Consider the following 13,944-nt stretch of genomic DNA (forward strand, 5'->3'; position numbering starts at 1 on the left):
TCTTAGGGACCCCAAGGGGACGCTTTGGTCATTTCCACTCTTTAGGGACAATTTTGTCAAAAAAGGCGGGTAAAGTAAACATCTCTACATGGTTTGTGAGTGCCAAAGAGAACCTGCGTATCTGTCGCAGCTGCGTCCTCCATCTTCAAGGTCTCACGCACAGATACAATCAGTGCGTCCACCAGCGCCTTTTCGTGTGCGGTTGCAGATGTGGAGGAATCATTCTCACTATGAGAGAATTCCGGGCGCATGGTTGCAAACCCAGCAGGGTGACCCACGTCCGCCGAATCAGATTCAGGATCTGATAAGACAGATGAGGCAGGGGAAGGTGGGGGGGGCGCTCTTTTGCTAGCCTGTCGCCGAAAGCCACCGCCACCCAAGACACAAAGGAGACCAGGACCGCCGTCAGTGCATCGATGGATGGTTGGGACCCGGAGGGCCCAGCAGCCTTAGAAAGGGGATCATGTGGGGAGATATGCTCCAAATACTGCATTAGTCACCAGGGGGACCCTACAAAAAAGGTGTAAGACACTGCAAGGGACAACCCCCCACCACGCTGGTAGCACCACCCGGTCTCCAGGCACAAAGCACCAAGCGATCCTCAGCAGAGAGGGAGAGAACCCCACCAGACTCACCACCCAGCAGAAACAGGCACCTGCAGCCACCAGGATAACCTGGACCGCACACGCAGAGATCCAGGCGTCAGCACCAGGGGATGAGGAGGAGCTCCCACCACCGAAATCACAGGGCTCCACTGTCAAGGCCGCTGCTATTTTCAATAGCAAACCACCGCAAAATGGCTGTCACGCATAGAAACATACAGGCTACAACAAAAATGTCGGCCCGCACAGCACCACAAGACTTCCAGGGACCCAGGAGGGTCCCTAAGCCTCAAGAACAGACCCAGGCAGGATGGGGTGGCCCTTGGAGGAGCCCCCACCAGGTGTAACCCCCCCTCTGCACAGCCGATCGTCCAGTCGCCGGCGGTGCACCCATCCCAGCCCCCATAGCAAGTATAGCTCTCTGCCACTACCCCAGGAGGAGGACGAGACCACCCAAATAGCCCCAGCATAAGTGGAGGGGGGGCGTAGGTTGGGGTACAAATAAAGGGGGGGGTCTGCCTGAAGGGAAGGAGGGGAACTCGGGGGGTCCGACCGTTCCAAGGAGGGGCCCATGCCCAACCCAAAACCCTCCAGGGGGAGAAGGGGGAGCGCTACTCACAATACCAGGAACCGGGTGGGCATCGCTCCAGACAGAACCCCTCTCCATTGAAATGGGTGGTCTGTCGGCCAGGAGGAATGATGTGACTTGGGCCGAGACCTGGTCGTACGCAACCTCGCGAGGCATTTAAAGCGGAGTTCCACCCTATTTTACAACTTTGCACCTTCCGTTAGCTTTAAACAACCTGAAAAAGAATTGGATAGTTTTTTATTTATATTTTTTTTGTTTCACTTAGCTGATTTTTTCTGAAAATTAACTTACCTTCCTTCCACTTCCTCCCTCTGCAGCCGCGGCCCCGATGTCACTTCTTCCTTTGCATTGACTCCTGGGAGATGAGCGTCATCAATCCCAGGAGTCAATGCGCCTGCACCAGTGTCACTCGTCACTTCCGGTTCAGGCGCCTCATTCCCTGCTGAATCAATTAGAATAGATTCTGTGCATGTGCAGAACCAGCTGCGGGATGACGCGCCTGCACCAGAAGTGACGAGTAGGCCATTCTGTGACTCTGACATCACGGAAGAGGACACAAAGAGGGACACTATGGCTTCAGCTGCCCACAAAGCAGATGGCAACGCTGGACAAGAAATTTTCATGGTATGTTTTTATTCTTACAGGTAGGCTAAACAGGGGACAGTTCAGAGGCTATCGTTGCTTAAATGCACTAGTCCTGACTGTCCTAGGGGTATTTTTAGTTAAAAAGTGTATTTTAGGGTGGAACTCCGCTTTAACTCACAGGCCAGCCCTCGTCCGGTGGGGCTATGTTGCAGCCGACCTAGCATGGAGCCAAGGTCTGTGCGCGCTCGCTGGCCAGACTGGGGTGACCACTGGATCTAGATTATCCAGCCCATCGCCCAGTCTGGCAGTTGATTGTAGATCTCACAGGAAAAACTCAGGGGAAAAATTTATATCCAAAAAGAAAAAAATTAGCTTGGAACGCATAGCGTCCTAGCGTCACGCAGGTGGAAAGCAAACTGGAAGCCAACACACTATTTCCGCGAGGAGGATGTGTAGCCCGCACCGCTGACCACCAGTGACATTGTGCATTTGTCTTTATTGTTATAACCCGGACATTGGGTAAATAACACTTTTATTTTTGAATAATATACTACACCATTTGGAGCATTCTTTTCTCCCTCCCTACTGCATCTGGCTGTGTGATCTGGAGCCCAAGGAGCCGGTACCAGCTCATAGGACCACACTCAGAGGGAATCAATTTAGCCCAGAGGGCATACAAGCTTGAATGGTCCTAGTGCCGTATGGCATCTAGGACCCACTACATCTGGTAAGTGACCCAACTTTTCACCCATTTGGGACCAGAAACTGCTGAGATATAGTCAAATCCAGCCTGAGCACGTGCACTTTGAACCTTGAAGACTCACTTTCACCAAGGACATTTTATATATAAACTTTTGAGCACTAAGTCACCTATTTATCTGGACTTTTTATATACCGTATTTTACGGCGTATAAGACGACTGGGTGTATAAGACGACCCCCCTAATTTTCATCTACCGGTAATACTTATACTTAGGTTACCTTGGAGATATTATACTCGGCGTATAAGACGACCCCCCATTTTTGGGGGATTTTTTTGGAGGTTCAAAAGTAGTCTTATACGCCAGAAAATACAGTATATATTTTTATATATATATATATATATATATATATATATATATATACTAATATTTTATATACTATATTAATTTTGCTGATTGATTTATACAATTCTTAATTTATTCATTTACCACCAGTCACTTATGCACTGTATGACACCATTTTAAATTATTTACTGAAAATTGATGATTCACGGTACATATATAAATTTTACTTATTTATATATTTAACCACTATTTATTGTATTATCGCTATTTATTATTTATATCACAGCAAGCACTGTATTTGGTCCCAACAGACCATCCACCAACAACTACCTCTATTTCCTACAGCAGCTGCCTTTTTTTTTTTCACATATTTTTCACATATTTATTTATTTATATTCTCTCAGGTATATATATTGTCTGCACTTTATAGCATACCCTTTACCACTGGCGCGTGGAAATATACTTTTGTATATTTATCTACATAAAAAGAAAAGATTGCCAGAACCAGAGATCCCGGCAAAGAACTAGGTCCTTACTCATGATTAGGCAGAAAAAAACTGAGCACCTATAGCAGGGAGAGGGAGTAAACCCCCTGGGACTGCCCATAGGCATAGCCAGATTCTTTTTCTGCCTAGTGTCCTACTCCTGTAGCGGGCAGTATAACCAATGGTGATGAAGATCAGGAGTTGTGTCCATCAATGAACGAAAGAGAAAAAGTGTTTTTCTTCATTTTCAAAATGTTCAGTATTTTTATTTAGCAAAAAATAAAAACCCAGTGGTGATTAAATATCACCAAAAGAAAGCTCTGTCTCAAAAAAAAAAAAAAAAGATAAAAATTTAATTTGGATACAGTGTTACATAAATGAGTAATGATAATTTAAAGTGTGACAGCTCTGAAAATGTAAAAATAGCCTGGGAACTGAGGTGGTTAAGTACCTCCAATCAATTATGGAAAGCTTGGTAGCGATGTCAGGTTTTTATTGCTCTATATAGGCCACTGCTGGGGAGATTTACCTTCTCAACTGATCTTGGTGACCATTTTTACTGGCTTAAAAAAATGATGGAAAATCCAAAAGTATGAGTTAACAATGAAAACAGCTGGCGACAGAAATCTTTCAGTAGGGGCACCTTCCAGTGATGCCTCCTGCCCTCACTTTCTGCTGCATTTCTGGTAGAGTAGATAAGGGGACATCTAATCAAAGGCACAGGAAAAAAGCACACATTTATGTGTGTATGCATGTATACATTAACCAGAGCGTTGAGGTGTACAGAGTAGCCCTGCACAGAGGATTACATCATATTACCACAGTCTTCTGCCAAATTAGTACTGCTATCCATGGTAATTCTGCAATGTATTTCCACCTAGCAACCTTTAAGTTAGTTACCACCGGCACACTTTAATGCTGCCTAACCACAATGAGCACACTTACACTTCTACTCCAACAGAGCAAGGAAAAGAATATAATAATCAGTCCCTGAGAGGTAATGCTACATTATCACTTTTCAAGAGTGCAGATTTAGATTACAATCCCCAATTTCTCTTTAAATTACTGTTAGCCAATTTGATAAACACCACCAGGCTCACACATGCCTGAAATAATTTCAGCTGAAGGCTTATATAAAAAAAAAAAAAACACTTTCATCATTCATTCAGTAATGTAACCATTTTTACTTTGATTTGATGCCTACAGAAAGCATAAAACCTGTACAATACAGAGAGAGCATACGACAGTTTTCACACACTCACCTTCTCCTGTAATTACAGTTTGGACAGTCAGACATGCACATTCTGGTGGATAACATATGCCTCATTTTATCAGCAAAGTTGTTCTCGCCAGTCAATGCTTTCTTGTTGTTTAACTTCAAAGAAAAAAAGAAACATCGGCTAGTTAAGGCTTTGCCCCTGCAAGATGTTTTAATCAGCCATTTTTGTATACCTGACTTACCGTCGTCCTGCTCACACTCTCTCTGCCAAAAAGGCTTGGAGGACTGACGTTTAAGGAGAATAAATCTGTTATTACCATTTTTACTACCATGGCCTTTGTCACATGTCTCATTCAAAGTCTCAACCTTCTCCTCTTCTATATACTATGAGAGACTAAGAGCTGCTGTGGTTGAACAGGGCACTGAGTGGTACTAATGTGTAGGGTAGTGCTCACCCTGTGACACATGCACGGAATACAAGTAGTCTGCATTCTGGCCATTCACCCCTGGGCACATACTGCCCTAAATGTTTGTACCACACAGTGCACTGTCCAGCCCCATCTAGCGGCAGCCTCTATAAGCCTACAGGCCACTAGCAGGGGTGCTGGATAGTAGTGTTCCCTTGTTGTCTATCAGCAGTAAAATGCCAGGATCTCAAGCACAGGGGTGAAACCTGTGAATGCGATCTTATACACCAGTAAGATGTTGTGGATGAACTAAAATTTTTATTAAGTACAGAAAAGGCCTTGCTCTTGCAAGTGCAGCATCCTTGTCACTTTCTGTGAGATGAACAGAAAACAATATTATCTCTCGACTATAGAGATGGACAAAGGCAGATATGTTTGAAGTCCAGCCTGTGCGACAACCATAGCTCCTTCCAAAGATACCATGGATAAGTGAGTGTAGACACAAAGGGGTTGATTTACGCAAAATCTGGTGCAGCTATGCATAGAAACCAATCAGCTTCCAGATTTTTTCAAAGGTTATCTCAACAAGCTGAAGTTAGAATTGGCTACTATGCACAGCTGCACCAGATTTTGCTCTCTCCATTTTAATTAATCAACCCCAAAAAGGACATGAAATGTCTTAGTTACAGCATTACCAAGTGCTGATATAGGGAAACAATGCAGCCATCACATAAGTATTGGCAAATAGTCACAAGAACAACCTCTCCTGCATTTGGGAGTGGACATGTTCTGGAAAGAAAGGCCAGAACTTTCCTGACAACTATATAGGATATGCCTCGTCTTGCTGCCCCACAAAGACTGGGGAAGCCTGGTAATCTGAAATCACAAAAAGTAAAAAAAAGGGGTGCACCGACCTAGTGCATTATCCTAAAAAACGTTAAATATAAAAAAGGTATTACACCCAATATGTTTCAATACAATAAAAGCTCGTCATCACATATTGCAACATCGAAAAGTCCTTGCAGAAGTACGAATGAGACAGTTAGTCCATGGTCCAACAATCAACTAGCAAGGAGATGAAAATCCCATTGGCTGACTCATTTCGAGAATGTTCCTCTTCCTCAGAGCCAAAACACTTTTGATCTGAGGAAGAGGAACATTCTCGAAACGAGTCAGCCAATGGGATTTTCATCTCCTTGTTAGTTGATTGTTGGACTATGGACTAATTTTCTCATTCGTACTTCTGCAAGGACTTTTCGATGTTGCACTATGTGATGAGCTATTATACTATTGTAACATTGTGAGCATACTACTTACCTTTCTGATATTAAAGATTAGGCTAATGCACTAGGTCAATGCGCCTCTTTTTTGCTTTTTGTGATTTTACATAAGTATTGGCATGCTTTTGTACATACCATGTTTGGCTTTGGGTTTAAAGATGCTTTCAAAAGAGATGGGTCAGCGCTATACTAAACACTATGGATATGGCAAATAAGCATCCCAACTGCATCTGTCCTAGAGCTGTTGCAAACTCTATAGTCTGCTGAAGTTTTTCAGAAATAGAAAGTTCAAAGAGAGAGAAGCTTGGATCATACTTGTCAAGCCTGTCAAACAAACCAGCTTTACATAAGTTCCTTTCAATTACATCTCATCAGAGGATGTGTCCCTATTCAAATTTTGTAAGCCATGTTCTTTGGGAGCTCTCAAACTTAGGGTACGTTTATGAAAATAAAGACTCATCTAGGGCTCCTTCTACAACAACGCATTTACGGCTGCCAGTTCATTTCAATGGGCTGCCCCTACACATGAAAAAAAAAAAATATCACACAGAAAAGTGCATGCCCGCTTTTTTAACCACTTGCCGACCGCTGCAAGACTATATTCGGCGGCAGTTAGCCTCTCCTGGGCAAAGCAACGTACCGGTACGTCGCTCGCCCACAAGCCTCTTGGGGGTAGACGGGCGCGCTCCTGCCCCCGCTCGTTCCCTGACATCCCCGCGCGAGTGACCGGCGGCTCTGATGTCCGCCGGTCACTCGCGATCTCCCGCTGGAGAGGGAGAAAGGCAGGCGGCTGATGTAAACAAAGCCGCCTGTCATTCTCCCTGGTGTAGCTGCAGAGATCATACGATCCTGCTATAAAGGATTGTATGTCTCTGTGGTTACATCACAAGCCACGCCCCTTGACAGTAAGAATTACGCCCCTAGGGACACACTTAACCCCTTGATCACTAATAAAGTCCACCCCTTCCCCGCCAGTGTCATTTTTACAGTAACAGTGCATATGTATAGCACTGATTACTGTAGTAATGTCACTGGTACCCCCAAAAGTGTCAAAAATGTCAGTCAAGGGTCCGATCTGTCCGCCGCAAAGTCGCTGTCCCACAAAAAACAACAAATCGCAGATCGCCACCATTACAAGTTAAAAAAAAACAATAAAAATTACATAAATTTTTCCCGTAGTTAGTAAACGCAATAACTTTTGCGCAAACCAATCCAAAATCGCTTATTGCGATTTATTTTAACCAAAAATATGTAGCAAAAAAACAAATTGGCCTAAAATGTTAAAAAATTTAGATTTTTACATTTTTGGGGGGGAAATTTCATATAAAAAAAAGTGAAAAATATTGTTATTTTTTCAAAATTGTCGCTCTTTTTTTGTTTATAGCGCAAAAAGTAAAAATCGCACAGGTGATCAAATACCACCAAAAGAATGCTCTGTTTGTGGCAAAAAATGGACGCCAATTTAATTTGGGTACAGCGTCGCACGACCGCGCAATTGTCTGTTAAAGTCATGTAGTGCCGAATCGCAAAATAGGCCCTGGTCTTTGAGCAGCCAAATCCTCCGGGGCTTAAGTGGTTAAAGTGCCTGCCGCATCAAAATGCATGGTACATTGGTACCCAGCGTTTGGTACACAATTTCAAGCACGTTATCCAGGTGTGTTGGAGGGTCATTAGGAATTAATGGCCCTGCTTCATGCCTGGAAAAGGGATGTGCACTTTTTTGCGTGTTGTAGGAATGCATGCAATCTTACCAACACCTTGTCCCTGGCAGCAAAGTGTGATGGGGTGGCTGCAGGCTACAAGAGCCTAAACCAATGGCTTCCAAAGTGAAGGCAGTTTTTAAATAAAAGAACAGTTTTTGGGTCTACTGAGTGAATCTCAGTAAAAAGCAAAACATGTTTGCAAGTACTTGTCAAATTTTAAACCACCACTTTAATACTAGAGTTTACATCAAGAAAAAAAAAAAAAAAAAAACAAAAAGGGTAAAGCAGAAAGAAAAAAAATGCATTTTCAATCTTCAGTGGGATATATATGTGCACCCCAATTTGAGAAATAAATAAAACAATTAAAATTAAATCTAGACATGGTCCAATCTTTGTGTACAGCCTAAAAACGATGTCCATTAAGAACCAGATAACATAAAAGTATGATTGGAAAGGGTAGTGCTTTAATCACTTCCATGTTAGAATAGCAATAAATAGATCTAGCACCATATCTGAGGACACTGAGCACTAAAGGAACTATAATAATTAACTATTAAGCAAACTAAGCAAAACAAGAATTTGATTATCAGATAATTAACAAAACTATCACCGAATGAGAAGAAAAAAATATACATTAAAAGCATCAAACTGCCAAAAACTGGAGTTTTAGATCCAAGCAGTCTGTATTTACAGCTCTGCCAATCAACAATGACCATTAGGCGTCTATTTATTAACTTTTTTATCACAGAGAATGCTGCAGAAGAAATAAGATAGCATGATAGAGAAGTCATCCCACTGCTAGATTCTCATGTGATCCTTTAACCACTTGCCGACCACCTGCCGTTCTTTTACTGCGGCTGGTTGGCTCTTTCCCGTGAAACGATGTACCTGTACGTCGCTTCGTGAGACAGCTAGTGGGGGCGCGCACGTGCTGATTGGCCACAGGGAAAGCCAATCAGCGAGTCCGGTGGACGCGATGTACGCCGGGCGCGATTGATCACTCCCCATGGAGACAGAATGGCGGTCTGCCGATGTAAACACGGCAGACTGCTGTTCTGTCAGTGATGGACACCGGAATCCTGTGTTCCTCCTATATAGGAACACAGGTCTCTGTGTTCATCCAGCAAGTACATCCCCCACATAGTTAGAAAGCACCCCCCTAGGGACCCACTTAACCCTTGGATCGCCCCTGGTGTTAACCCCTTCCCTGCCAGTGTCATTAATACAGTAACCGTGCATACTTTTAGCACTGATTACTGTAGTAATGTCACTGGTCTCACCAAAAGGATCAAAAGTGTCAGTTAAAGCGGAGTTCCGGCCACAAAATCGACATAATCGATTTTGGGCCATCCGCTTGCTTTTGGTCACCTGAAAGAAATGGATAGTTACGATTTTATTTTTTTGTTTACTTACCTTGTTATTGCAGAAAAATATACTCGCCTTTCTTCCACTCCCTCCCTCTGCGGCCGTGGCCTGCGCCGTCACTTCCTCTTTGCATTGATTCCTGGGAGCTGAACGTCATCGCTCCCAGGAATCAATGCGCCTGCACCGGCCCCGCTCGTCAATTCCCCAAGTAGGCGCGATAACTTTTGCGCAAAACAATCAATATACACTTATTGGGATTTCTTTTACCAAAAATATGTAGCAGGATACATATTGGCCTAAAATGATGAAAAAAAAATTAGATTTTTCCTTTTTTTTTTTTTCTTTTAACTGGAAATGTTTTATAGCAGAAAAGTGAAAAAAAAAAATGGGATTTTTGGCTAACCGTAAAAACTATTTCTCTGATGTTCATTGACAGACACAGCTCCTGATCTTCTTAACCATTGGATTATACTGCCCCCCACAGGAGTAGGACATTAGGCAGAAAAAAAGTGTGACTACGCCTATGGCAGTCCCAGGGGGTATACTCCCTCTCTCTGCTATAGGTACTCAGTTTTGTTACAAGCAGTGTCAGAAGAATTACAACTCCACAGAGGGATGGGTGCTGTGTCCATCAATGAACATGAGAGAAATAAATTTTATGGTAGGTCAAAAATCCCATTTTCTCTTTCGTTCATCGATGGACACAGTTTCTGATCTTCTTAACCATTGGGACGTCTCAAAGCAGTGTTAAACATCAGAGGGGGGGGGAATAGCAAAAAAGAAAAATTCCCAAGGCTAACTATAACCAACCAGGTAAACAGGAGCTCAACCAAAACAACTGGAGCGTACCTGAAAAAAACAATACACCCTCGAAGAGGACCAGGTCCTCTAAATAGCAGCCTGCAAAATCTGGCGGCCAAAGGAAGCATCCGCAGATGCCAACACATCCACTTTATAGAACTTTGTGAACGTGTGCACCGACGACCGGGTGCCGCCTTGAAAACCTGCGTCAATGACGCCTGATGACAGAAGGCCCAGGAGGCACTAAGCGCACAAGTAGAGTGCGGCTTGACAGGGAAAGGAGGAATCTGACCCTTGATGGAATGGGCCTGAATCATCGTCTGTCTGATCCATCTGGAAATGGTCACAGAGGAAGCGGACAACCCTTTACGAGGCCCATCCGTAAGCACAAATAGCGAGTCTGATTTCCTAAAAGACTCCATAGCTGCCAGGTACACCCTAATCGCCCAGACCACATCCAAGGCATGCAAAGCAATATCATTCAGATGTTTTGGCTCAGAGACAACCTTTGGAAGGAACGACGGACAGGGACGAAGAACCACCTTATCACTGTGAACCACCAAGTAAGGTGAATAACAGGATAACGCCGCCAATTCCGACAACCTGCATGCAGAGGTGATAGCCACTAAGAAGGCCACCTTCTGGGACAGCATGAGCAGGGGAATCTCCCTAAGATTCTCAAAAGGAGGCTTCGGGAGGACTGAGAGCACTAAATTGAGATCTGTCCCAAGGTGGGAACAGAGACCGCACTGGAGGGGCCAAATGCCGAACTCCCTGAAGAAAAGGTACGCACCAAGGAAGATGTGGCCAAAGCTCGTTGAAATAGAACCACTAAGGCCAACACCTGACCCTTGATTGCACTCAAGGCCAGTTTCTGGGCCAGCCCCCCACCGTTGAATGAAGGTCAAGATCTGAGCCGAGAAAAAAAAAGGATAAACTCCAAGAGGAGGGAGCAGAGGACTGAAGGCAGTTGTAGGGTCAGCAGCGACAGTAGGTCGACAACATCAATCGCCGGGTCTGTGTGGGAAAACCACAGACCAAACAGAAATAAACATAACCGCCAATCACGTTTAACTTCCATAAAACTAAGAGGGGTATATGCTAATGCCAGGAGCCTAGCTAATAAGATGGATGAGTTGGAAATGTTAGTACATGAGGAGGACATAGACCTTGTGGGAATAACAGAAACTTGGTTCGACCCCTCACATGACTGGCTGGCCAATATCCAAGGGTATTCGGTGTACCGGAAGGACAGGGTAGGAAAAAGAGGGGGAGGGGTATGTCTCTATGTCAAGAACAATATAAAGGTGCTAGAAAGGAGTGACATTACGGATGGGATGAGCATGGATTTAGAATCTGTGTGGGTTGAACTCGATAGGGAAGAAGATAAGGGAAAAGTAGTTGTGAGGGTTTGCTATAGGCCACCTAACCAAGGGGAGGAGGTAGAGCTGGAATTTTTAGCACTAATGGGTAAAGTGGCAAAACTGGGATCAGTCATCATATTGGGGGACTTCAATTATCCCCACATTGACTGGGAAGAGGGGACTGCACACTCACAGAAGGCCCGTCTATTCACGGAAACCTTACTGGATAATTACATGTCACAGTTGGTGGATTCCTACTAGAGAAAATGCAATCCTGGATCTATTGATCACTAATGACCCAGGCAAAAACTGTAGCGTTAAAAAACTTATTAGGGGAAAAAAATTGGCCTTCAAGAAATATAAATCAGAGGGCACAGTATCGGCCTTCCAGCAATACAAGGAGGCAAATAAGAAAAGTAAACAAGAAATCAAGATGGCTAAAATCAACTTTGAGAGACAAATAGCGGAGGATAGTAAAAAAAACCCAAAGAAATTATTTAAATATATCAACAGCAAAAAAACTAGGGCAGAGCATATTGCACACATAATTAACGATGATGGGAGGATGGTTACAGAGGACACTGAAAAAGCAACCGTGCTGAATGCTTTTTTCTCGTCAGTCTTTACGCAGGAAAAGGAGGGGTACACTGACCATGACTGTATGGTTAGTAGTAATACACAGGACTTGCCACTATGGCTAACAGAGGGTGAAATCAGGGAAAGACTGGATAAACTTAACACTAACAAATCACCAGGCCCGGATGGCGTACATCCGAGAGTTCTCAAGGAACTCAGTAAGGTTATATCTAGACCACTGTTCCTGATCTTTGCTGACAGTATTAGGACAGGAGATGTACCAGGGGATTGGAGGAAGGCTAACGTGATTCCGATATTCAAAAAGGGCCAGAGGCATATTCCGGGAAATTATAGGCCTGTCAGCTTGACATCAATAATATGTAAACTTTTGGAGGGGATGATAAGGGACTATATCGTAGAATATGCTAAAGATAAAAACATCATCAGTAGTAACCAGCACGGGTTTACAAATGGGCGTTCTTGTCAAACCAATCTCTTAGCATTCTACGAGGAGGTGAGCTGTGAGCTAGATAGGGGCAGACCAGTGGATGTGGTGTACTTGGATTTCGCTAAGGCGTTTGATACAGTTCCCCACAAGCGCTTAATTTATAAAATAAGGTCTGCAGGTATCGACAGCAGGGTTTGCTCTTGGATACGGAACTGGCTAAAAGGCTGTGTCCAAAGGGTGGTAATAAACAGCGAAAACTCAGACTGGTCTGAGGTAGTAAGCGGGGTCCCCCAGGGCTCAGTCCTGGGACCAACCTTGTTCAATTTATTCATAAACAGCATTGAGGACGGGATCAGTAGTTCGTTATCAGTTTTTGCAGATGACACAAAATTGGCCAGGGCAATAACTGCACAGCATGAAGCAGATATCCTACAGAATGACCTGGACAAAATTACGGAGTGGGCAACGACATGGCAAATGAGGTTTAACGTGGAGAAGCGTAAGGTTTTGCACTTGGGGACTAAAAACACAATACACGTTAGGAGGGGAACCCTTGGGGGAATCAAAAATGGAGAAAGATCTGGGAGTCTTGGTTGATGATAGATTAGGCAACAGCATGCAATGTCAAGCGGCAGCTTCCAAAGCCAACAGAATATTAGCATGCATAAAGAAAAGGGTGTATTCCAGAGATAAGACTATAATCCTTCCACTTTATAAAACTCTGGTCCGACCGCATCTGGAGTATTCTGTCCAGTTCTGGTCGCCAGTCCTCAGGAGGGATGTGTTGGAGCTGGAGAAAGTCCAGAGAAGGGCAACTAAACTGATTAGGGGGTTGGAGGACCTTAACTATGAAGAGCGGCTGCAATCGCTCGATTTATTTTCCCTGGAGAAGAGACGTCTGAGAGGGGACATGATAGCAATTTATAAATATCTTAATGGGGATCTCAGCTTAGAAAAAAAGCTGTTCATTCGAAGGAATTGCATGAGGACTCGAGGACATACAATGCGATTAGAGGAGAAGCGTTTTAACCTCAGGCAACAAGGAGGGTTCTTTACTGTTAGGGCTACAAGATTGTGGAATTGTCTACCACAAGAGGTGGTTTCTGCGGGTAGTATGGTGACTTTCAAAAGACTCTTAGACTTGCATCTCAAGGATCAGGAGATTAAGGGCTATGTTAGATGATTACAGTCACACACACCTACACAGGTTGAACTGGATGGACTATTGTCTTTATTCAACCTCACCTACTATGTAACTATGTAACTCACACCACGCAATGTACGACTTCCACGTGCGATGATAGCTCTTCCTAGAAGTAGACTTCCTAGCTTTTAACAGCGTTGGAATCACCAACTCAGATCAACCTCTGTCTATCAGCACCTGGTGTTCAACAGCCAAGCCGTCAAAGCCAGCGACTGTAAAGCAGGATAGAAGATTGGCCCTTGGGACAGCAGATCCTCCCTGAGAGGAATCT

At 44.0% G+C, this 13,944-nt stretch overlaps 1 protein-coding gene across 2 annotated transcripts in view; it reads right to left on the reverse strand.

Annotated features, from left to right (window-relative positions):
- Positions 1-13,944, reverse strand: part of FAM193A (family with sequence similarity 193 member A) — a 237,038-nt gene that overhangs the window by 115,714 nt on the left and 107,380 nt on the right. For both annotated transcript variants that reach the window (XM_082244008.1, XM_082244007.1), the window contains exon 9: positions 4,569-4,681. In XM_082244008.1, the coding sequence (XP_082100134.1) occupies positions 4,569-4,681 (113 nt within the window). The remainder of the gene's footprint in view (positions 1-4,568; positions 4,682-13,944) is intronic.

This window comes from Pelophylax lessonae (assembly GCF_965119305.1).
Source record: "Pelophylax lessonae genome assembly, chromosome: 1".
Classification (NCBI taxonomy): domain Eukaryota; kingdom Metazoa; phylum Chordata; class Amphibia; order Anura; family Ranidae; genus Pelophylax; species Pelophylax lessonae.